Source organism: Heliconius melpomene, chromosome 21 (genome assembly GCF_056956725.1).
Source record: "Heliconius melpomene rosina isolate 202511_hmr_F chromosome 21, ASM5695672v1, whole genome shotgun sequence".
Classification (NCBI taxonomy): domain Eukaryota; kingdom Metazoa; phylum Arthropoda; class Insecta; order Lepidoptera; family Nymphalidae; genus Heliconius; species Heliconius melpomene.
Window position 1 is genome coordinate 10,827,915 of NC_140409.1, and position 24,893 is coordinate 10,852,807.

The 24,893-nt window shown below is 29.9% G+C and overlaps 2 protein-coding genes across 4 annotated transcripts in view; one reads left to right on the forward strand and one right to left on the reverse strand.

The window, feature by feature from the left end:
* The window catches only part of LOC146527243 (gamma-aminobutyric acid receptor subunit beta-like), a 43,995-nt gene extending 39,982 nt beyond the window's left edge, over positions 1-4,013 (forward strand). For both annotated transcript variants that reach the window (XM_085205820.1, XM_085205821.1), the window contains exon 10: positions 1-4,013. This exon is cut by the window's left edge and continues 2,129 nt beyond it. The gene's annotated coding sequence lies outside the window, so the exon portion shown is untranslated.
* Positions 4,014-7,845: 3,832 nt separating this feature from the next.
* Positions 7,846-19,562, reverse strand: Aplip1 (JNK-interacting protein Aplip1). Of its 2 annotated transcripts, none has more exons than XM_085206289.1 (8): positions 19,434-19,562; positions 19,100-19,326; positions 16,854-17,102; positions 16,435-16,635; positions 15,759-15,876; positions 15,449-15,611; positions 14,900-15,081; positions 7,846-11,335 (listed from the first exon to the last, which is right to left on the reverse strand). In XM_085206289.1, the coding sequence occupies exons 1-8, from the start codon at positions 19,553-19,555 to the stop codon at positions 11,263-11,265; spliced, it is 1,335 nt and encodes a 444-aa protein (XP_085062415.1). In that variant the 5' UTR covers positions 19,556-19,562; the 3' UTR covers positions 7,846-11,262. The 2 variants fall into 2 exon arrangements, with proteins under 2 accessions (XP_085062415.1, XP_085062414.1); XM_085206288.1 differs by having other exon boundaries at positions 16,854-17,105.
* Between the last annotated feature and the right edge of the window lie 5,331 nt (positions 19,563-24,893).

Genomic DNA, 24,893 nt, shown 5'->3' on the forward strand with positions numbered 1-24,893 from the left:
AATTATCTACATATTTACAAAGTGGCTAGGAATATTAAAATGAAGTGTACCTGATGAAACTAATGCAATTGTTTGTGAATCATTAAATATTTATTTATCTAATATACAAAATATTATAAAAGGGGAACTCTAAAAAGGCATCCTTTTAATATCATCGTATAATTTATAAAATTATTAGACGATATGAATGTGTTAAGTTTGAAATTTAGCAAAATATAAACAAATGTTATGTATAACTCAGATGTAAATAATTTATGATGATTATTAAACTTCATATGAATTTTGGATTACCTATAATATTGAGCATTATTATTGCACTTAGTAAGTAAGTAGCGTAGAATTGCAGGAAGGGGCGCGGACGGTGTGCGTATGTACTAAGAAGAAAGTACTAACAAGATTTTTTATAAACAAACAAAAGACACACAGACGATATAGTGTACATTTATTTCTCTTTTTACATGTAAACACAGGTATTGAGAACAAAGCTTTTTCATTGATTTTTGTGGATTGTGGATAATTATGTTTATTATGTTTTTCTTGTTTACATAGAAATAAAGTTCCGCCAATTTTTCATAATTACAATTCGCCATCACCAATTGTTGTAACAAAGGACGTCCATCGTCCGTAAACTCTGAATGCGCAACCAAATTCTAAATCACATTTAATAAATCTAGTATTTAAAATATATTAATATAATCTACTTTAGGTGTACCTATTAAAATGTAATTTACTATATAGATATCTGATAGAATGCAATGTATTTTATCAATATTATTAAGGTCAGATCGTTTTGTAAGTAGCTTGGACATGACGGCATGATGTCAGATACTCCGCGAGTGACGGCGAGTTCCGATAGACATTAGCAAAAAAAAATAAGATTTAGTTTAATAATTCAAAATTACATCATTAAATTCACAAGCATATTAAATTAAAATAACATGTCCCATATAATACGGAATCATTGGTGAAGTTTTAGGTCTGCAAAAAGCACAGAATATGTTTAAATATGTTAAAAATTTGTTTTGATGGAGACTGGCTCAACTTTGGTCCGCGGATGATGAAGGGACGCCTAACCAAAAAACGCATAACACGAGAGTAGGATAAATACTGATAATTGAGTAGGATATTAAATAAAAGCACTATTGAAATCGATCGAGGAGTTGCCTCAAATACATGCGATTTCAATAGTAGGCAGGCAAAGAGGCAGGCTTATACTGATTTCATTTTATGGTACAAATGAAAATAATATAAATGGTCTATTTACTCGAAGTTAATATAAACGTAATAGGTGAAATTAATAAGAGCATCAAAATGTGATAGAGGTGAGTACAATTAGACTAGGATTTATATGAAAGCTTTGATACGTACATTTTGTACACGTGGCATTTCATCTATTGGAAACATAGTTTTGATCGAATTGTTTCCGATATGCCAGTATTATCCTATATCTAGTTGGTGTTTCTGATGCACGAAGTTACGGCGGTGAGTAGATTTTGTACTTTGAAATGACAGGCTTGAATCGTTTTGAGCGTTGGTTTATCTGTAGCAAATATTTATGTCAGTTTGCTATATCATGGCTGTCGTAGTTTTAGCATTAACAAGTATTAAATGGAGTATTATTGGTATTTAATGTTTAATATATTTGCCAGTCTCCTATGTATGATTTACACGTCAGGATTTCTTCTGCGATTTCTGTGTAATATTGTCCTCACTCAATTAAACTAGAACAATCAATTCATATTTAGTGCCAAAATTACGAATATTATTATTGTATAGGCATCTTATTTAGAAAATCGTCATTGATTTTGTATTCCTTATTGCCCGTCACTACTGATACAACTCTTTAGAGAAAATATATCAATTTTAAAAAAATATGGCTATATAATTAATTATAGTGATGTCATTAACCAAACTTATCTAGTCCCTTGACTCGTTGGTCATGTACGAGTAATTAACTTAACATTTCAAATCTTTAATACGTTTTTCAGTGTAAAATAGTGTCATGATCTACAAAAAGACTATAACAGTAATAAATAAGGAGGAGACCTAATAACAATGTAATATTATTATATACATTTTAATTTATGATAAAAAATGTCACTATACAGATTTTTTTTTAAAACAGCTAAATTAGCACTTAAATACGAAAAAATATTGTTGAAATTGGTATTTGTATAACTTAAAGCCTAAATGTCTTAAAGTATAATTTTGTATTGGATGCCGATTCATTCAATATACTACATTTTTAAGAAAAAACCAGCTTAGAAACACTCGGTTATAAAATGATTGTGCTGTTTGCAGTGCTATTCTTCTAAAATCTAAACTAAATATTAAAAGATCTTACATAAATATAATACTTCGTGCCATGTTCCGATCATTATTATATAATTTTATATAATAAATTATAAATTATATATTTTATGTTTACTTTCACATATTATATTATATTATTTGTTGTACAAGACCCGGCATCAGAATTGTAAATTTTTAAATATAAAAATTTAGTCTATTATAGTCTTATATTAGAAATAATTTAGTATTTATTTAGTTCTCATATACTATGTTTGATAGTGGATATTGGATATCTCTCTATTCTTAAGCTTACTTGTTTTACAAAATTCATTTAGTGTTAAGAATCAAGTACATACTTTAATATAAGTTCTGAAATAAGAAGAAAGATGGCACAATGAGACAGTCTCTGACTGGATAGACGATGGTTGTGATTTAGAACATCACTTGGAAGAATAATTTAAATTATTTTAATTTTCTTTGCTAACACTTTAGTAACACAAAACTGCGAATTTGTCCGTCTCTCTACCCTGCTCCACAGGAGTATTATATAATATGAATAAATAACACAAGTGGTTTACATTTAGCAAAAAATATATGTAGCTTGTATTCTTTTGTATTTATTATATATTAGTTTATTTCAACAATACTTTATGCATTTTTCTGCACTCTTTTAAGAAATACATTCCTTGATTTTTTATAGTTGCCTGCCTTTTAGTAATAAGGCTGCTATTGCACATTTGTGTATCTTTAAATACTGACCACAACTGTATTTTTTTTATTTGTGCAATAAAATATTATTATTACCTACAGCTTAGTGAAAAATTATCATTATACTATTCTAATGCCGGATCTTTAATATATATTTTTATAGTAACTAGATTAATCACAATATGTTTTACTTTTAGAAGAAAATAAAATTATTTAATATTATTTTATTGTTAATGGGTCCTATTTATTCGAGATTTTAGTTTAAATTTTCACAATAAAATAAGTATTTTAAGGACTTTGTAACTTTGAACTTTGCAAAAGTGCCATAATATATTTTTTATCAATAAAACTTTGACTATAAGCAAGGCGAAACTAAGACGCGTGTTAGCAATTAAGTGGTACATAACGGGAAAATTCTTGTAAAACTAATATCAATATTAATTATATGCTAGTGAATGTGAGTACCCAACCAGCTCGTTAGATTCGTCGTTAAATATATGATGGCAAAAAATCCAAAATAGTGGATAGTGGAACTAATATTCATATTTAAGAGTATGTTTGAAACTGTAAAAATATAATATTATATTACGAACATTCATAGGACCCATTAATATCTTCTGGATGATAACATCGTTAAAAGAAAAATTATAATTTTTTGGTTAATTTAAATGTAAACGTATTATATATTTTTTTATAAAATAATTATTATATTAAAAATTAACACATACATAATTTTCATTGTAGTTAAAAAATAAAAGAATATTAATTTAGGTATTATTGTTTTTTATTTTTTAATCAAAATTAATGCGTTGATGTTGTGAATTAAAGAATATATTATTACACACGTAGTTGCTTTAATAAATAACTTTTGATGGTGTTATTAACTAGAAAACAATTATAATATATATTATAATCACACTTCATTTCATCGATGCAGTGAGGTTAATGATGTTGCTCAACTCTATAAACTTGTATGTTTTGGTTTGTGATCAAATAAAATTGTATGATCACAAGTTTAAATTGTTTTATTTTTATGTCTCTACTAGTGGACCCGAACGCGGCTACGCCCGCTTGGACTATATGAATATTTATTAAATATATTTATGTAATTATTTTCAGTTTTCAATAGAGAGATCCGTTAAGCAAGCTCATTTTGGATGACGTTTTCTAACAACAAACTTTGCAAATCGTTGCCTAGCAACGACGGTTGTTATTAACATGGCGCAATAAATGGCATGTCAAATTAAAAAGTATTTTAATATGTACCGACAATATTATAAATATAAGAAAAAAAAATATCCTATGTTCACCCCCGTACCCTCAAGTATCTCTATATGAGTATTTTATCACAATTAAATTAGCGGTTTGGCCCTGACTGCGTAAAAGATAGACAGAATTACTTTCGAATTTATTATATAGGTTTTCAAATAAACCCAAAAATATATATAAGAACGATGTTTTATATATTACGTTCATTTACAGCAATTTTCCATACTTTATTATACATTTAAATAAGATACGAAAAATAATAATTAATTTGGTTATTTTAGTTGATATCGATTGAATTAAAAATTATAAATTTTTATAATGCTAATTTTATAAAAATATATGTTTTGGACAAACATTTGACCGACTTCAAAGAGGAAGGAATTATTAATCCGACTGCATGTATTATTAAGTAGAAAATTTCAAATATCCTTTACTACTCACATAAGCGAGAAAATGATGATGATTTAATATTTTCATTCCTTCATTGTGGTCTCAAGGCAAAGCGTGTTATTACATTTGTTGTCTTGTTCATATTTATAAACCATTCTCAATTCTGAGATCGATCTGGAGATGCCGTATTTACGGGCCCACGTTGCTATTATTTATGCAAGTAAAGTGTAATTAGCTAAAGCTCTACGTGTTCTTAAGAGGAATGTGATGTTAACGTTTCACTTGAATGCAGCGCTATCTAACGAAAATTATATTAATTTAATATCTACACCCACATTTTGTAGAGATCACAGAGAGTTCACAGATTATAATTTTGTGCGTCTGTAATAGATGGCGCTTGTTGGAAAAATGTAGTCATAATATTTCAACAAGTGACTAGATAATAAAATAAAAGAAAATACACAGCGCCTACAGCTACTTTACCTGTTTTAACATAAAGATCAAAACGATAACAACGCCCAGAACACTTTTCTAATAATGTACTGGCACCCTAGGAAAAAGGCCTTAGGAAAGGAAAAACCACGGAACCGTAGTACCTTGCTCGCACGTATCCCGGAAGACCATCATATAACGGGTATCGTGCCATTAAATGAATAATGAATGACTTCAAGCCACAGTTGAAGGAAATTGTTTCGAGATAATTTTGTAGGAAGTGGAAGTATTACATTTGATGTACATTGTTAATATTTAATCTAAATTATCAAAATAAAGTAGCGTTTTTATGTCTAATATAACACTTATGGATTGTTTATTTTACGATAATGGTCCTAATTTTTGCATTGTGAAGTACAATACGTATATGTATACTTTATACGACTAACCTACATACTTCTTTCTCTTCAGAAACTATTACGCTTTCTGTTAGTATTCAATAAACCGTACTAAATGTATCAAGTTTATGCATGATATTATCTTGTTATTATTTCATAACTTCACTAATTATATTATTAATATTTACTATCTTATTAAAATTTTATGGTCACCGGTGCACTTTCCACTTTCAGTCAGAAAACATTATTTATCACTTTTCGCTTTTCTGGTTGATTTTTTATATTTTTGTCACATATCATATACGTACAATTTGACAAAAACAATAATAAACTTACCGAAGAAGCCATTCCGGAAGCATGACACAGTTATTTATTGTATATTATTGAAAATAAATACACAAAAAAAAAAATATATAAAAACAGATAATTACATTACAATCTTTTGTATTCAATTTTTTTATCAATTGAAGATAATTTGTGAGTCACAGAATTTTAAATGGAAAATCAACAGGTGGTGTGAAACTTTTCTATCAAACGACGCATAACTATTTTCAAACACTTTCAAAATGCCTTTTACACTTCTTTAGACACAAAAGACATGAGATTACATTTATTTTAGGACACCAGGATGTGACATCAAAATCATTCTTATCAATGTACGCATGTAATCGAACAAGCTGATATGCACACAGCGCAGGTACCGTAAATCTAGATGAAAGTGCAATGACAGGACACGACCCATATATCTTGCCGCCTAAATACAAAAAAATATATATAAGAATCTTAGCTTTTTTTGTTTATATTATTAGAATAATATATTAGATGTTTTGGTGTTTTAAGAGCTAGAAGAGCCCTTTCAAAGGTCATTGAATATCTTGGCACTCTTTGGTGTCAATATTGTAGTTGATCGTTGGTGCTCGTCGATCATGTTGATTGTAGTGGAGCTAGTTGTTTATTTTATATCTTCAATAATTTAGTAATGAATATATGTAATATAAATACTTTCGAAGTTATTGTAATTTTTGATTGACCTTTTAAAATTTAAAGTAAATATTTAAGTAATTTCAAAAATGATCATTTAAATTAATCAAACTTACTATACCATTAATGAACATTAAAAGTATTAGATTATTTAACAATACAGATTTTATTTATTATTCTACAATTTATATATTATATTTTGAGAATAAAAAAAACGACAAGTAGAGCACGTACGGCGGCGTGAAAGGCGTGCTGGACCAAGGAAAACGTCAGCTGGACTAAGTAACATCAAGAAATGGATAGGTGTCGAATTCGTGGAACAACTATTCCATTTAGCGTTGGGCTGCGTAGAATTTGGAGATGAAATAGGTACCGAAAGAGGAAAAAGAGAAGAATACGAGTAGAGTAGAGTTGTTTTTGTTATGTTAATTCGATAAATACTTTGTTGGATGTTAATTTTGCTTATGTTTTATTTTTTATTGTGTTGTATTAACAAACTGTAAATAAATATAAATTTGATTGCTAACAAGTTTAAATTAAATTTCTTTATTTTTTTGTGTTAATAAAAAGATAAGTGTGGAACCCTTAGTTGTATTATATAAGTTAAAATAAAATTTCCTTAAAAAGATTTTTTTTAAATTACATAAAGAGGATTACTATTTTTAATGCTAAAAAAGGGAAGTGGTATTTCGTTTAAGACACGTCATATAATAATCGACAGACTAAAGAAGCTCACATTGAATAAAGTGGTACAATTAGTGTTTTTACATGGAACTAAAAACTTTTAAATATGTAAACGTATAGTAATAAATTTATTTTAATTATTAACTTGACTTTTTTATTGTACAATAAAGTGAACGTATTCCTTTAATACATGCTGAAATAAGTCTTTTAATATTTAAATGTTTATATAAGTGTAGTTTTTATGTATAGAAAATATAGGTGTTGTGTTTTTGTTGTATTTTGGTGAGCTTCCCTTAATAGTTTGTGTATGTTTTATTTCCATTGTTGCAGCATCGTGTAGCGTGGCAGGCAGAGGAAAGTCTAATAGTATCCTAGTAGTCTGGTTCTAGTAGTCTAGTAGTCTGGTTCCCTCTGCCTATCCTGCAATGTGCAGGATACAGCGTGAAAGTAAAAAGAGTTTAAAATAGAAGCCTCTGTGCTGTGACGCAGTGAGATAGCTCCTGACTGTAGATGTGATGGTCGTTGGTTCAATTCCCACTTGGCGCAATGATTATATTTATTTTCATTTTCTCGCTTTGGGAGACGAAGCACGCTCTCAACTTGCAATGTTATTAAAGTTGGCGGAAAGATTAGATCGGATCGTCCTCTGCTGATTCTTTTACATGTTTCAAATTAAAAAAAAACAATAAAAAAATTATTTAATACATTTTAATGCAATATTACGCTATTACAGTTTTGGAAAAATAAATAAAATTTTTATTCGTTTGAGTCACAGCGCTTACTGGCTTTGTTGACCAAAATATGCTGATATTAAGACAATTTATTATATTTACAAAATAATAACCAAAGGTTACATTTACTATCGTGCATGAATAAATATAAAGAATGGTATGTTAATGTAAATTTAGATTCAAAATAAAAAAAAATCAAATTAGTACCTTTAATATGTTTAATAATTCCTTATTTTTTTTAATTAGCATCATTAGCAGCTCTTAAACCACTTTTTATATATTTTGTTAAAAATTAAATATTTCACATTTTTATTGATAAATAAAATATGTGTATTTTTGAATATGACGTTACTGAAGTTACCAAATAAGATATTATATAAAACATAATAGCCTAACATCAAAGGTACCCAGACCTACATCATTTTAGCAAAGTTGAAATTTTGAGGACTATTAGGCTAATATGTAGTTAAGTATCCGTACTCACTAACTTCAAAGTGGGGCCCTTTCAGAGGTAGCACCAAATAAAGGTACATCTCTGTCTGGGAGGATGAATGCGATTTGGATTGAGCCATCGGATTGGTCTGGGTGCTTATGAGGCGTCTTGAAATGGTACGCAAATAATATATGCAAAATTAAAACTTGTTCATATAACGTAGTTTGCCCAATTTTAAACAAACTTTAGAACGTCTGGCAGGAGTAAAGGCCCACGTAAAGGTTTTGGTAATAATAAATATTACGTCTCTACTTTGACGTAGGTGAGTGTGTACCTTAAGCTATCGTTACCTCTGAAAGGGCCCCACTTTCAAGTTAGTAAGTAGTCCTAAAGTCCTAACTAAATATTGGACTTATTATACAACTTATTGCTATTATATATTATTTTGTGGTCATAGGCTGAGTTTTTATTTATCAAAAAAATCAAATAGATTACAAATTTTAATTAAATATTTAGATGAATAACGTGTAAATGTAACCTTTTGGTTCTTCTATATACAATGTCTTGGCTAGTAATGCCAAGATTAAATATAAATATACAGTATTTTCTGAAATAGAATTATTGTTCTGTTATCTTATTCTCGAAAGGACCAACTTAAAAGTTACAAAAAAATAAAAATCCTAAAGTCAGTAGTAAATAATATGAGACTACAAAAATTTATACTAATTTAATTAACATTCCATTAAATTATTAAAATAAAGTTGGACCTTACGAGGGTAAGCTTTGAAATTGTTACCTACAAACAGTGCCAGATTTAAATCTGAAGAAATAACCGTTCCTTAGTAATAAATAATATAATCGATATTAAACATCGATACAATACCTAATCGATATATCTTAGACATCTAAAAAGATTTTACGAATTAACGTCAATGAGATCAATAAACATAGAATACAATCCAAATTATTATTGACATTAGAAATCAACTGTTATATCACAGTTATGAGAGATTCCAATTGATACAATGATATTTGTCCACCGATTTGGCGATATTAAAGCTAAAAGATAAGGAAATTACATCCATAATATAGTTTAAAACTAGCTAGACAGTGCTGTTAGTACCACCAAATCACAATATATTGCATACAGACTGTAATTTAATTTGTAAATAAATTTATTAGTCAATTATTATACTGTGATTATATTAAACATTACAAATCGAAGCTTGACAATGCTAGGCTCATATTTAGAGTATTATTTTTAAAATAATAATAAAAAACTAAATATTTTACATAATATGTATACGTATGAATATTATTATTAATAATAATTGTTAATACTTGTTGTTCTGATAGCGTCATAGTTGTTTGTAGGCGCAGCTTGTGCATGAAAATTGTGTATAAAAAATATAAATAGAACCATCACCTAGGTTATCTGACTAGTGTTGTTCAAGCACTTAAACTACTTGCCGTTTAAGTGTTCCTCCAATATGGCAAAGTCAGCACGACTTACGCCCCCTCGTAGCAGCACTTAGCATATTACATATATATTATACTATCTGCTTTTCACATCAAATAGAATATATGTTGAGAAAAAAAAACCTTAAATACATCTATAAGTCGTACACTAGGGTAGTACAAACAATTCTGTCTCTTAAAGCTTTTAAATAACATACAAAAAGTATACAATGACTGTTTTACGCAATCGCCTTTATATTGTCGTAGTCTCATAGCCGAAATCAAAGGAAAAAGTAACCTTACCATAGTTTTTTGCATACTTTCACACAAAATCGGAATATCTCCCTTACATTTATTTTTGCCAATATAAAACGTTTTAATTTTATGTTACATATATTATTGATTAACTGCAAAAAGAGTCATGTAACTCTTAATGAAGTTGGATTTTTGATTATTAAACATCTTTCGTATTTATTTTTTATTAAAAAAGTAGACAATTCAGCATGTTGTTAATTTATGAGCATTTGAGCAACTCTCATATAAAATATCAGACATAATATTACTTTGATAGCATTTGGCAATATTTTTAAAACTTAGTGCCATAAATCACTTTTTAATTATAACATGATCTAAGATCTTTATGTTTATTGTACAAGACACTATTAACAAATAACTAAATTTATCCAAAGAAGGCAAGAAAGAAATTTAGCAAGAAAGAAAAATACGTAACATTTTCTTAAACGCAAGGTATTTTTCTTGTAGAAGCTCATTCTTGTATATTAGAAGTTCTTACCTGTACATTAAAAGCTCATTTATTTAATGACTACTAAAATCCACTATCATACTCAGGTATACATATCCCAATCGGACCACAGTTTCGTGAGCTTTAATATTACACGACGGGACAAACATGGTCCCTCTTTTCGTGAATTTTTCTACGCATTTTGAGAATTATTAATAACTTTATTTTTTTAAAAAGTTATTAATAATTCCATAGTTAAAAATTTCGCTTTTCCACGGGACAAAATCCGACATTTTCTGGCTGGCTGGTTATTTCCAATTTTTCGGTGGTACTCGCAACGCAGTAGGTAAGGTCACTATTTCATTACACAAATAGCACCATCTGATATACAAATTTTGAATCCAAGCCACAGTAGCGTGACTCGCCTTACCTAAATTCGTTTTTCAATATGAGACAGTATTATTTGTAAGACCCCGAAGTTCACGAGACTATTTCACAGTCACTTAGCATTTAACTTGATTTGAGCGAAAATATGTACAGTAGAGGCATACGGTTGAGGTATTTAAATGGAAACTAGACTACGTGTATCTTTTTAATCATCTAAAGCCCTTAATTGAATAAGTTTTTTTAACCATTTTCATAAAAGGGTATTACTAATATTATTATTTTTTTAATATATGCCAGTACGCTAAGAGTCTGTGAAAGATGTAAGCAGATTGATGTAAATAATATTGTAAAGTTTTTTTACTCTATGTATATATCCTCGATAGGATATGCTGTTTCGATAAACTTTTGATAAAACCTTTGGAAAGCCCTCCTGGAAAAGAAAAAAGTATTGTTATTGCTATCAATTAACAGCTTTTTTATGGACTGATAATTCTCTTACAATTCATGTACTCGTTTATGTTTTAAACTTCGTTCTGTTACATTTTAAATTTAAAAAAAATCTTCAATACACATATATACATATATGAACATTGGAAGAATTTGATTTGTCTCTTCTTAAAAGAGCTGGTATGTCACTTCATCCAGAATTCAATATTTTGTGGTGGTTTAAAAATCATTCAGTCGACGTCAACGTCAATTCAGTTACATACAATATTATAGACTTATAAACAAATATTTTTGAGCTCTTATAGACTTAAGAAAATATTAATAACTAGCAGACCCGCGAACTTCGTATCGCCTAACAGTCGATTTTTTTTTATTCTGCTATTAGCGACACCGGGTCAGCTAGTAAGATAAAAAAAATAAAAACTTAAATCATTTTTAATTCTTATAATATTCATTAAAAATTATAATAAAAATAACAATTTCCGATATCTTATTATGATGCCTACTTATTATATTTTATTTTATTTTTACTTATTCTAAATTCAGTGTCATTTTCATTGTAGTACTTTATGGTACTCGTTATTTTTTGTTTGGTTATCTGGCGCGTAAACAAACAGAGCAGATGGTTTTCCAACACGGGAACAGACAACATACAATAGACCATGCGAGAAACATGAGTTTTCTATATTAATACCACAAACACTTAATAACTGCCCCTGGGATTTGTTTATAGTCATTGCGAAAGCAAGCCGTACTGGAAACTGTAGTCTTTTAAGCTCGAATGGTATGTCAGTCGAAATCATTGGGATGCCCCGCATCATCAAAAAGTCTTCTCCTTTATACTTTCCTTTTAATATGATTGCTTCTATTACGTTATTCATTATTTTTTATCGCTAATCGTGTGCCGTTACAAAGTTTCAGTTGGTTAATATTTCGCAACATTATAATTACACATTCAAGCTTTAATTGAAGGTTGTGAGGCGGCAATCCTGGAAAATCAAGTGAATTTAAAAATTCCGGTGGATAGTTCACGACATCATGTTCATTAGTTGCCGTATCAACTGACTTATGTGTCCTTATTTTGCCAGGGATGCCATTTTGAAAATTTATATTTAATTCATTTACATCAGTGTGTTTGGCAGCCAGTAAAGCTCTTTCGCTCAACCAATTATGGAATAAATAATCAGCAACATTTGGAAGCACTATATGAATGAGTTCATCTTTTGATTACGTTAACTGACAAGAACTATCAGGAAAGGTGATGCAGCCAGTCAGCGCATCTACAGGAAGTTTGCCATTACCAATATCAATGACTTGTTTAGAGAATATCTGAGATCCCAGGGCCCCCAGACCTACATCATTTTAACAAAGCTGAAATTTTAAGGATTGATAGTCTAATATGTACTTAAGACTCTCTAACTTAAAAAAACACTATCTCTGAGATAGTGCCAACTTAAAGCAACTTTCAGTTGCGTTAAAGAAGAAAGTCTCTTTTTTTTCTCATTTATTTATGTACCACACAATAAAGAAAGTACAGAAAACTTATGATAACAGAAAAAATGTGTACAATGGATAACTTATCTCTAATAGAGATCTCTACCAGAAACCCTTGAATGTAGCGGATGTTAAAAGAAATGATTCGGGTGCGGGGCGGTATTTTAATATAATGTTAATAATAATAATAAACCTACATACAAAAATACATAATATTAATCAATATTACTATACCTACATAAATATATACAATGACATAAAAGAGTTGAAACAAAAAAAGAAAATTAATAAAAAAAAGACAAAGCGACTACTAAAGATTCTAATTGAGATTAAGAAGTGTTGTTTTAATTTGATTTTAATAGTATTTAGAGATGGATTGCCCGACAATATAGAGTTAGGTAGTGAGTTCCATAAGCGCACTGCTTGAACTGTGAAGGATTTTTCATAGAAAGAGGTATTAAATATAGGGCACTCAAGCTTTCTTAGAGTTACACATGAGCGTACAGGTCTTTCACTTGGAAGTGTCAATTGAAAACGCTCCCTTAAGTAAGGAAGAGAGTTTTTATATATGTTTTAAAGTAAAAAATGTATATTTCACGTTCTTTCACGTGGACCTTTACTTCTGCCAGACGTCATAAAGGTTCTTCAAAATTGGGGCAAATTACATTAAAGTAAATTTAAAATTTGTAATATATTATTTACGGACTATTTCAAGACCCCTCTAGCCCCAGACCCTAAGTAACCAGATCAATCCGATGGCTTTATCATTTTTCCAAAAAGAGATATACCGTTATTTTTCTCTACCTCTGAAAGGATCCCATTTTCAAGTTAGTGAGTAAGCATACTGTCTTAACTACATGTAAGACTAATAGTCCTCAAAATTTCACCTTTGCTAAAATGACGTCGGTCTGGCAGCTCTGGGTTCTTGGGCTATAATATTTATACGATACTAACGTCACTCAATTGTTTTGCCTTCCAGGAATCCAGCTACTAACATTTAAACTTTATAGTAGTGTATTAAAGTCCAAATTGACTTTTAAGTAGATATTAATACGAATCTTTTGTATGGGAATATAGAAAAGTCATGTTTCTGGACCTTTTCTGGTAAATTTTAATTTTTTTCTGCCCGTTAGAACCATCCTCGTATTTCAAGGAATATTATAAAAAAAGAATTACCGAAATCGGTTCAGCTGCTCTCGTTTTGATATTATAAAATTACTTTTGCCTCCTTCCAGAGTGAGGTAATGAAAATATTAAATATTTCATTTCTTCAAGTAGGAATCGAACTCAGAACCTGTCGTGTATACAGTCCGGTGCTTGTGCCTACTTATGATACACATATATGTTACCGATTTATGGATTTTCTTTTTAAATTTTATTTAATTTGTATATATTCATTAAAAATATTTACTTAAATTTATATCATTTGGTGTTGAACCATTTTAAATAATAATTATGGTATTACGTAAACGTCAAAACAAATGTTTATTACGTAGAATAATTTATTTTAAGACGACTGACGAATTATATGTAATAAAGTTTAGCTGGGTGACTGGGGTTCCACATTGGATTCAATTTTTTTTTATGTCAACAGAAAATGCTCATCACGTTGAATAACTTTTCCTAATTCGTTGTATTGATATCTCTTATAGATTAGGCGGGCTGCTAGGGTCTCACATCAGGTATTCGGACTATCAAAATAAATTATAGCCTATATGTTGCCGAAGACTAATAGCTATGCAACAAAAGAAGTTTCATTTAAGTCTGTCCAGTAGTTTTTGAGTTAAAGAGTCACAACAGACAGACAGACAGACAAGAATTCCAAAAATCATATTTTTACCTTCTATTAGTTGTATTGAGTCCCCCTGAAGTGTTTTTTTTAGTTTATATTCAATGTACAGATTTTACCCCCTTTACAGTTTTATTATATATATAGATAATTAAAAATGTATTATTTATTTGTTTTCTGTTGTATTTATTTATTTTTATTTTTTATAAGTTCAGTTTTGGCGGAGACCATCTCTACAAAATTCTAAAACTTTATAAATCTTACCCAACTGCTTCCGCAACAGGTCTCGTTGATTCTTGCCCTCTGAACACGTGGCAAGCGAATCTTTGCAAAGTTGGATGTTTAGTAATAAATCCTAAATACCGATGGTCACGTGGATGAAATGCGCAAAAAGAAACGTTTTTTAGTGAATAAAAGTAATCGATGCAAGGGCCGCTTCGACTTCGCTGTAATATAAAAAAATAAATATATTGAGACAACTATAGCATTTCTTCAATTAAATTCTGAAATGAGAAATATATCTTTTTCAAATGGGGATCACAAGGTGAAATATTTCCTAGATATCCACGTCTTAGCAGAACGCTTCGATATAGTTATATTTGTATGAAGAGGACAAGGAGATCAAATGATATTTTTACATTTAATGAGGAAAACTCTACTGATTATTTTTTACTTTATTTATTTATGATTTACGATATTTTATTTATTTGACCAATTTTCCAGTAATATTTTTAAGGTAATTTTGCCTAATTGTGTTGTTTCCTAAGGAATTATATAGAGAAGAAAAAAATATTTTTGCTAAAAATATCTTACATCGGGCTTTGATCTATCAACCATCCGAAGGCCCTGATCTGATACTTCAAGAATACACGGCTGAGCCCCAGGATCTCCACTACATTCTCCTACTATCTTCTTAACTGCTTGGCAAACGACACCGGTACCTTTGTGTGCTAATGTTTCTACTGAGCCCATGTACCTAAAATTGTTTCATAATTATATTTTAATATTATATTATAATTTCTTTTTTAATACATTTTAATTTATTTTCGGCATGCATACAATTTCATATTTCGAAACCTAATTAATTTAAGAGATATATATAACAAGAATACTTAATATTTACCCCAATAAATATCGCTCTCGTTTTACTTTGGCATTTGCAGGATCGAAATCATTGTAATCCATGTCAACAGCGTAAGCTGACGGAAATATACCTTGCTGACCAGTTCGTAAATTAACGCCTGTAAATAACGGCAAAAACAAAAGTATTAAGTAATCTATATATATAAAAGGACTTGTCCTCACTGACTGAGGTAAGACGCACGCACAGCCGTAACCGCTGATGGGAGAAACGTGAAATTAGGACAGATGTTTACTTTCGTAATCTGGACATCCACTAAGAAGGGATTTTGAAAATTTTTCATTCTAAAGGGGTGAAATAAGGGTTGAAAGTTTGTATGAAAAAAAAATTAAATCGGCACCGATTTTTATAAAACTTGAAATTCACATTCTTAAAAGTATTTAATTGAACACATGTTTCATGGTTTTCTAGAATTCACCCCCTAAGGCTGCAAATAAGGGGTTGAAAGTTTATATGGAAAAATCATTTAATCGCCTCCGATTTTTATAAAATTTGAAATTTAGACTCTTAATAATATTTCATTGAACACATGTTTCGTGGCTTATTAGAATTCTCCCCTAATTACGCAAGCGAAGCTGCGCGCGTCCGCTAGTTACATATAGTCTTTTAGTATATAAATAGCAGCATATGTTTATATAATTTTAAATATTAATCTTACCTTCACACCACAAATCATCAGCTTCTTTTTGCACATAAATAGGGTCCCCAATCTCAACTTCAATTTCATCATGGTGCCTTGGATTGAACTTATGTAGGCCTCTGTGTGTTGCTTCTAGCATTTCTAATTGATTGTGGGGAACTGTTGTCATATTACCAGCAAAGTTAACTCCGCTAATACTGCAACTTGATGATGGAGAAACTGTAAACCGTCAAAATATGCTTACATACTTTTTTTACTTATCTAAAACATTACCAGTATCAATTTTATATATGGCTAAATCGAAACTGAGAGTAACAAGGGGATGATATCGATTAGTCTATAAATAAGATACCGGATGTTATTTGTACAAGAAAAGGTTATTTTTGTTATTTATAGCAATCAGGAAAAATATTTTATTTTATAAAATAGCAATGTACCATTTTGTTGTAACGGTGTTGGTGATAAGCTTTTTGGCCCTGTATCGATAGGCGAGTGTGCAGTACTGTGTCCACTGTCGACGTCTCCGAGACTTTGAAGTCTTTCAGAATCTGGACTAGAGTCTTCATCGAGAAGATAGCCACACTTAAGAACAAGTAAAGGTCTTTGGCATCCTGGCCTTATGAGAACACCGGTTAAAGCTCCTAATTCATCAGCTAAAGATGCAGGTTGATTAGATGGAACTACTGCTGCTGAAAATATTAAACAAATATATTTTTTTTTATCTGATACATAAGCTATACTTATCTGATATATAAGATGTATATTATTTTTTAAAGATAGTTTTCCAATATTTTATAAATACATACTGAGTGGAGTACGAGATCTTAACAATTCTTCGAGATTTTTTTTTAATAATAGTAAGATAATAAAGTTATATCGCAGACGTCAACATAAGCTTATTTAAATAGTTAAATTCGAACTAAAATGGAATATTTGCTACTTGTCTATTTTATTATTGTTTTAGTTAATTATCTATTATTTACTTACTGAATAAAATGTCAGAACAAAGTGTGGTCTATTATATTTCTTTTATGTATTATTTTATTTTATATTGTGGTTATTATCGGAAATGTCAATATAGGAACGTATATAATATTCTTTATGCAATAATGCAATTAATAATGCAATTGAATGCAATTCAACATAAAAAATACACTTAACAGAAAAAAAGTTAGCCTCAGTGGACTTATCCCTTTTAGAGATTTCTTCCTGCCAACCTGTGGAAGTGGGTGAAAAAATATGGCGAGAAGACAAAATATGCAATATGAAAGTAGAGCGGATGTGAATCTAAAATTTTACTAAAAATAAATAAATTGTAACAATTATTATGTACATATTAAATATACATGCCAGCAGTGGACGTTGAAAGGCTGATGGATGGATGGATGGATGGAAATATACATACACATAAATAAATACAAACAATTATACATACATATATATGAATACACATGCTTACATTTACATATAATATAATATAAGAGTATAAGATATAAATATACCTATACACCTAAACATAATATGAACGATATGCATAGGTGTAGTTAGATTAATGCTAAGTAGTGTTTAGTTCATTAATTAAATATTCTTTCAAAGAAGACTTAAGTGCCATACATAATTGATTGGCTTTCTTGAATAGATTTGGGAAGCATATACGGAGACAGATTTTTGAGAAATTTGGTGTTGCTCTTTGGAAAGTCTGGCATTGGTATATCACAAGACCTCCTTGAGCGTGCGGGAGTAGATAGGATTTTAAAAAGAGAACGGAAATAGGAAGGGAAATTTTGGTAATTGAGTATTTTAAAAAGGAAAAGAACGTAGTGTCGGCACACTTTGTTTCCAGGTTGTGTTGTGACCGACTTAAAGCTGCTCGAGTAGATATTAACCTTTAGTATGTTACCACATGTGTTAAGCTTATTCATTTTATAAAGGTATTATTAACTGAAAAAAGCTCAATTAAAATATAACCATTCAAGTTGTGCCTCAAAAAGATATTATATTTGACAGGCAAAAAATATCAGAAGTTTTGTCTTTAAATGTTAAGAGGAGTGAATATGAAAATATGACGGTTAAATAACTATAGACTGAGATCCCACATCCCCCAAACCTATATCAGCAAAGCTGAAATTTATTTTGATATATTTTTAATGGTCTTACTATATACCATATAGTAACTAATATCCTAAGTAATAGTAAGTAATAATGTTCAATTACATTTCAAAATTATTATGATAAGACTTTTTAGTATGTTATTATTGCAAAAATATATAAGTATCTAGATATCGTAATGTTTACTTAAATTAATATACATTTACATATTTTATGACAGTACTATATTTATTTTACAAAAGATAATTAATTAACTATAATTTTGTTAAATGTTAAAAGATTTGATTTTGTTTGTTTTTTTTATGAAAGGTTATGAAAATATACACAAAAATAGTTATACATCCTCGTATATAGTATACAAATATATTTACTTTAGAATTGAGGACAAAGGTTCAAATTTAATAATAAACTTCGTCAATAACTCGCTAGCTCTCTTTAGTTTTATATAATAAAATGTTGCAGAGTCAATCGCTTAAGCGCCGTTGCATTTATATTGATATAAGTATATATAAGTTCGCGTTTGGCATATAAAAAAATGAAATAATATGATGTTTACACATAAATTTTGACTTACATTTTCTATTCTTAGGAATCTCTGGGAGTTTTCTCCGTCGCCTTTCACCAGTTGCAAAAGATTGGTGATGAGGGCTATGTAGTGCGTCAGGTACCTCTTTTTGAGGGACAGGAGAAATATCTCCGTTTCCAGCGCTCGCTGTTTCGCTCTCACCAACTTCCTCGTCAGGCGTGCCTTCGCTTTTCGATGACGGCGACTCATCTTCGAGACCCACGTTTGGCACTAATCTGATTAAATAAAAAAAAACTTTTATAATTTTTTTTTATATTAAACTTGCTACATTTAGTATTGACAAATTTTAAAGATACAAAAAATAGATATTAAATCCACTTACGAATAAAAAGGTGTCGGTGCCTTTATATGTTGTGGCAATTTGTCGAAAACTCTCCGAAATTCCTCGAATTCGCTGTCGGCCATGTCGAAATTGCACCTGATGTAAGTAGCGGGTGCGTGCATGCGCGACTTGAACTTTATCGATCGCAATTCAAATCCAAAATGAATAGAATATTCTTTGCGCATGCGCAGACTAAATGCGTGCGCAGCACAACCCCTCTGGCTTCGAATATGTCACCCCTGCGATATTTCATCTTACGTCACGCGATTCAATTTGTGAATCAGCGGGAAACCCTCGAGATGTTATTTGACTTGTTATAAATTATATATATTTAAATTTATTGTTTAAATATAACATCATGGGTCCATTAGAAAATGACACATACTATTTCTTTACTGTATTACTATTTTACTTTACTTTCTTTACTATGGTAATGAGCTTGGTACAACCTCGGTAGAATGTTTATTATTCGTCTGAGACGAGTTCGTACATTCATCATATTTAAATTTTTCTATCCTTACCAGTCTAATGAAAAATAGCAACCATTGTCTCTTGTTATATAACAGGCAAAGTAAAATAAGGCGGAGAATAGAGGATCTTGACACTAAGTTGTCCGTGTCTACCCGAAATTCCTTATAAATATAGGAAATTCATAAAGATCTTTCGATAAATATAAATTATAGAGACCGTTGTGGCACAGGGGCAGAAGCGTGCAACTACAAGCGTGATAGTTGTGGGTTCACTTCCCACTCGGGAGAATGAAATATTTAATATTTTCATTTCCTCGCTGCGTAACGAGTTAAAACGCGGCGTTGAGTTACACAACACGCAGTACCTTAAGAATTTTGTTCAAGGTTCAAGTGTTTAATGGTAACGGAGTGTCTTAACTATAGTGCGTTTATAAAATATATTTTGCAAGGCGAGATATATTTTTTAAAATAAATTGAAATATTTAAATAAAAATGAAATTTAAATTAAAATATTAAATTGAACAAAACTATTAAATTGTTTTACAGTTTATAAACTGTTAAATATTTTTCTTGAGTTCAATAGAAAATACTAAAGTAGAAAAGTTTTTCAAACGTCTCTTCCACTGCGTTATTTACGCTTACACTAACCAGTAAAACGATTTAAGGCCGGTTTCCACCACAAGAAATGAACGAGGAATTCCTTTTATATAAAATAGGTTTCCATGTCCACCAATAAATAATTTTGTATTTCAGTCAGTCAGTCATTGCCACTCTACTATTTATTGGTATAAATATAAGTAAATGGAACATCTCCGCTCGCCGTCGAAACCTGTAAGCGGGCATAAACATGTACAAACTGCCTGTTTTAACTATCTTAAGATATTTCTATCTATTATTGAACGTCTTATAGCACTTTTATTAGCACAATTATTGTATAATAACATATTTTACTACCTATAACTGACGCGACAATCTTTTTTTCAGAATTACAAAATATATTTACAGGATTATCACAAATCGGAAAAAAGAAATCGAAAAGGTAGGTTCAATAATAATATTTAAATATGTATAATTATATTTTTATATCAATAATTATATTAAAATAAAATAAAAGAAAACACCTGGCTGTAAGTAACGTTATCGAAGCCATTTCAGTGTTATGACAGCATAAAACAACTTTGTGTGTGGATTAAATCGTCACATCATATGAAATCTTCATAACATAAATATTGTTTAACACTTACATAATAAATTATTATGCTATATTATATAATTATTAATGGAATTTTTAACCGACTTCTATAAAAGAAGGTTATCATATATAAAAGGAGTCCATTTCCGACAATATTATCTATGAAAAAATCATATAAATCTTAAATTTGCACTAAGTATGTGCGCGACTAATGGATGAAAGTCAATATCACGCCAACTGATTTCGATGAATCTTTTTTTCCAGGTAGTAAGTACTTCAAGGGTAACTTATTGAGAGTTTGGTTAGGTTCTGATAATGGAATCCCGTTCAAGTCGGTTTTCTTGTTAAAAATCAATTTACTTAGTAAATTATTTATAAAATAAATATCTTTTTCTCCACCTGAGAACCTTTCCCATTTACAATTGCACGCTTGTGCTACTGGCCCAACTGTCCTCTTTTCCTTATTTATAAAATATTAGATTATTCAAACTATCTATCTATATAATTATAAGGGGAACATACACTCCTAGTAAAAGTCTTATTACTACAAAATCTGGTCTAAACATCATATACAGTTCAAGTACTGCAGACATCCTGACGGCTTGTGGGCTTTACTTGTTTGTTTCTCTCTTAGGACGTGCGCCGGCTCGCCTCATCGGGATGAAGGAAGACCAAAGTAAATACTCAATCGTTACTGTGGTTCACTTTTATTTTTAATTCTTTCTATAATTACATTGTTTATAAACTTATCTAATTATTAATGTTATCTTCTGTGTTTTAATGACATAAAGTAATTGTTTTTGTAGGTACTATATTATTCTGAATTTTAGAGTTGATTACAAATTACTTATATTAAATAAAAATTATAAATTAAGCACTTACTTATATTCTTCGATTTGGAGCAATGTCTGGGGTTTTGTAACTCAAGTGTAGGCTTCAGCTTGAGTATTTAAAAAAATACAAATATAAGTTTGAAATTCTTTTTTTATATGAAATATCTATAATTTTGACTTTTCGGATTTTTCCGTTATTTGTATTGTAAGTTCTCACTTCGTGGCAAATTTCATAAGAGTACGTCCGCGGGAAATACCGGGTTTCAATTATGCGACGATTTTCACAAACAAAATGCTTGCTGAAATCGATATTTTGCTCGTATTTTTTGATTGTGTTACCTTAATATATGATATTAATTTCAGCTTGATACTTCTACGCGATCTCGTGATAAATGATCTTGACAGATGGACAGACGGACATCAAAGTGAACCTATAAGGGTTTCGTTTTACCTTTAGACACAAATGGAATCCTAAAATTTATATAATACATAAAATGTAAATGTATATGATCATAAAACATTATTTTGGAACTACCTACAATTTACAGTAAATTTATCCCATTAAAAACATAAATATCATGTCATGAGAGCGAAGTTAAATGTTAAGTTACGTGTTGGACTTCATTTGACGCTCTAGGAGTGGACTAACAATAAATAATAATCATGCATAATCATACTTCTCTCTCTCTCTATTTCTCTAGTCTATACTAATATAATAAAGCGGAAGAGTTTGTTTGTTTGTTTGTTTGTTTGAACGCTAAGATCTCTGGATCTACTGGTCCGATTTATATTGTTTTTGTTTTGTATGAAAGCTGTATTCTTCAGAAGTGCTATAGGCTATATAACATTACATTACACATATAAAATAATATATTTTAAAGTACTTTCTAATTTGACATGCAATTTATTCTGCCATGTTAATAACAACCATCGCGTCGCTACGCAACCGTACCGCGACATTTTGATATTCATCCTTATGAAAATAAATATAATAATCACTTTTAGCATTTTATCTAGATTGACATTATAGTTTACTGTGTAACATTCTAATAAATAATTAAGGGAGATGTCACTGATTCGGAATGACCTAGCCTTCGGGCGGCATAGTATGAGTATGACCGACGCGAACGGGCAGATGACGTTGACGGTTTTATAAATTTTCATACATTTTTGAACTATTGTTAATTTTTATGTAATTATTTGCTGTTTATAATTAATTTAAACTGCACTTTGGTTCTCTTCTTATTTTATTTGATACTAGCGGACGCGCGCAGCTTCGCTTGCGTATTTAGGGGTGTGTTTAATTAAATACTTTTAATAGTCTGAATTTCAAATTTTATAAAAATTGGTCCCGATTTAAAAAAAAAACCATACAAACTTTCAACCCCTTATTTGCACCTTTAGGGGAAGAATTCTAGAAAACCATGAAACATGTGTTCAATTAAATATTTTTAAGAGTCTGAATTTCAAATTTTGTAAGAATCGGTGCCGATTTAATTTTTTTTCCATACAAATTTTCAACCCCTTATTTGTACCCTTAGGGGAAAAATTCTTGAAAACGTTGAAACACGTATTCAATTAAATATTTTTAAAAATCTAAATTTCAAATTTTATAAGAATCGGTGCCGATTTAATTTTTTTTCCATACAAACTTTCAACCCCTATATCACCCCTTTAGGGTTAAAATTTTTCAAAATCCCTTCTTAGTGGATGTCCAGATTACGAAAGTAAACATCTGCCCAAATTTCACGTTTCTACCATCAGCGGTTACGACTGTGCGTGCGTCTTACCTCAGTCAGTGAGGACAAGTCCTTTTATACTAGTGGACCCGGGCGCGGCTACGCCTGCTTAAAGTATAAGAATATTTATTAAATATATTTTCAGTTTTCAATAGAATTAGTAAGAAAATATAAGCTTAAATAATCAAAAAGAATAATAATTAGAGACATATTATTAGAAAAATTATCTGAGAAATTGAAAACCAACATAAGAAGTAAAAGTAACTAAAGGATATTCTTAATATTAGAAAAAGTACCTAGAACCCGTGCCTTAAAACTACCTAAAAATATTTTTTGCCAGCAATATCAAATAAAATAAGAAGAGAACCAAAGTGTAATTTTAAATTAATTATAAACAGCAAATAAAGTTCGAAAATGTATGAAAATTTATAAAACCATCAACGTCATCTGCCCGTTCGCGTCGGTCATACTCATACTATGCCGCCCGAAGGCTAGGTCATTCCGAATCAGTGACATCTCCCTTAATTATTTATTAGAATGTTACACAGTAAACTATAATGTCAATCTAGATAAAATGCTAAAAGTGAGTATAATATTTATTTTCATAAGGATGAATATCAAAATGTCGCGGTAACGGTTGCGTAGCGACGCGACGGTTGTTATTAACATGGCAGAATAAATTGCATGTCAAATTAGAAAGTATTTTAAAATATATTAGTTTATATGTGTAATGTAATGTTATATAGCCTATAGCACTTCTGAAGAATGCAGCTTTCATACAAAACAAAAACAATGTAAATCGGACCAGTAGATCCAGAGGTCTTAGCGTTCAAACAAACAAACAAACAAACAAACAAACAAACAAACAAACTCTTCTTATATTAGTATAGATTGCTCGCTAAAATTATCCTATTTAATAGAGAGAAATGTTTAGTTATTTCATAGAGTCGATATATATGTACGCACGCACGGAAAACTTTATGTACTTTTTCTATTATTAAGAATACCTATCCTTTAGTTACTTTTAATCCTTTTGTTGGTTTATTTTAATAACTCAGATATTTTTTTCTAATAATATGTCTCTACTTATTATTCTTTTGGATTATTTAAGCTTATATTATCTTACTAATTGTATTGAAAATTGAAAATAATTTCATGAATATATTTAATAAATATTCTTATAGTTGCAGCAGGCGTAGCCGCGTCCGGGTCCGCTAGTATTTAAT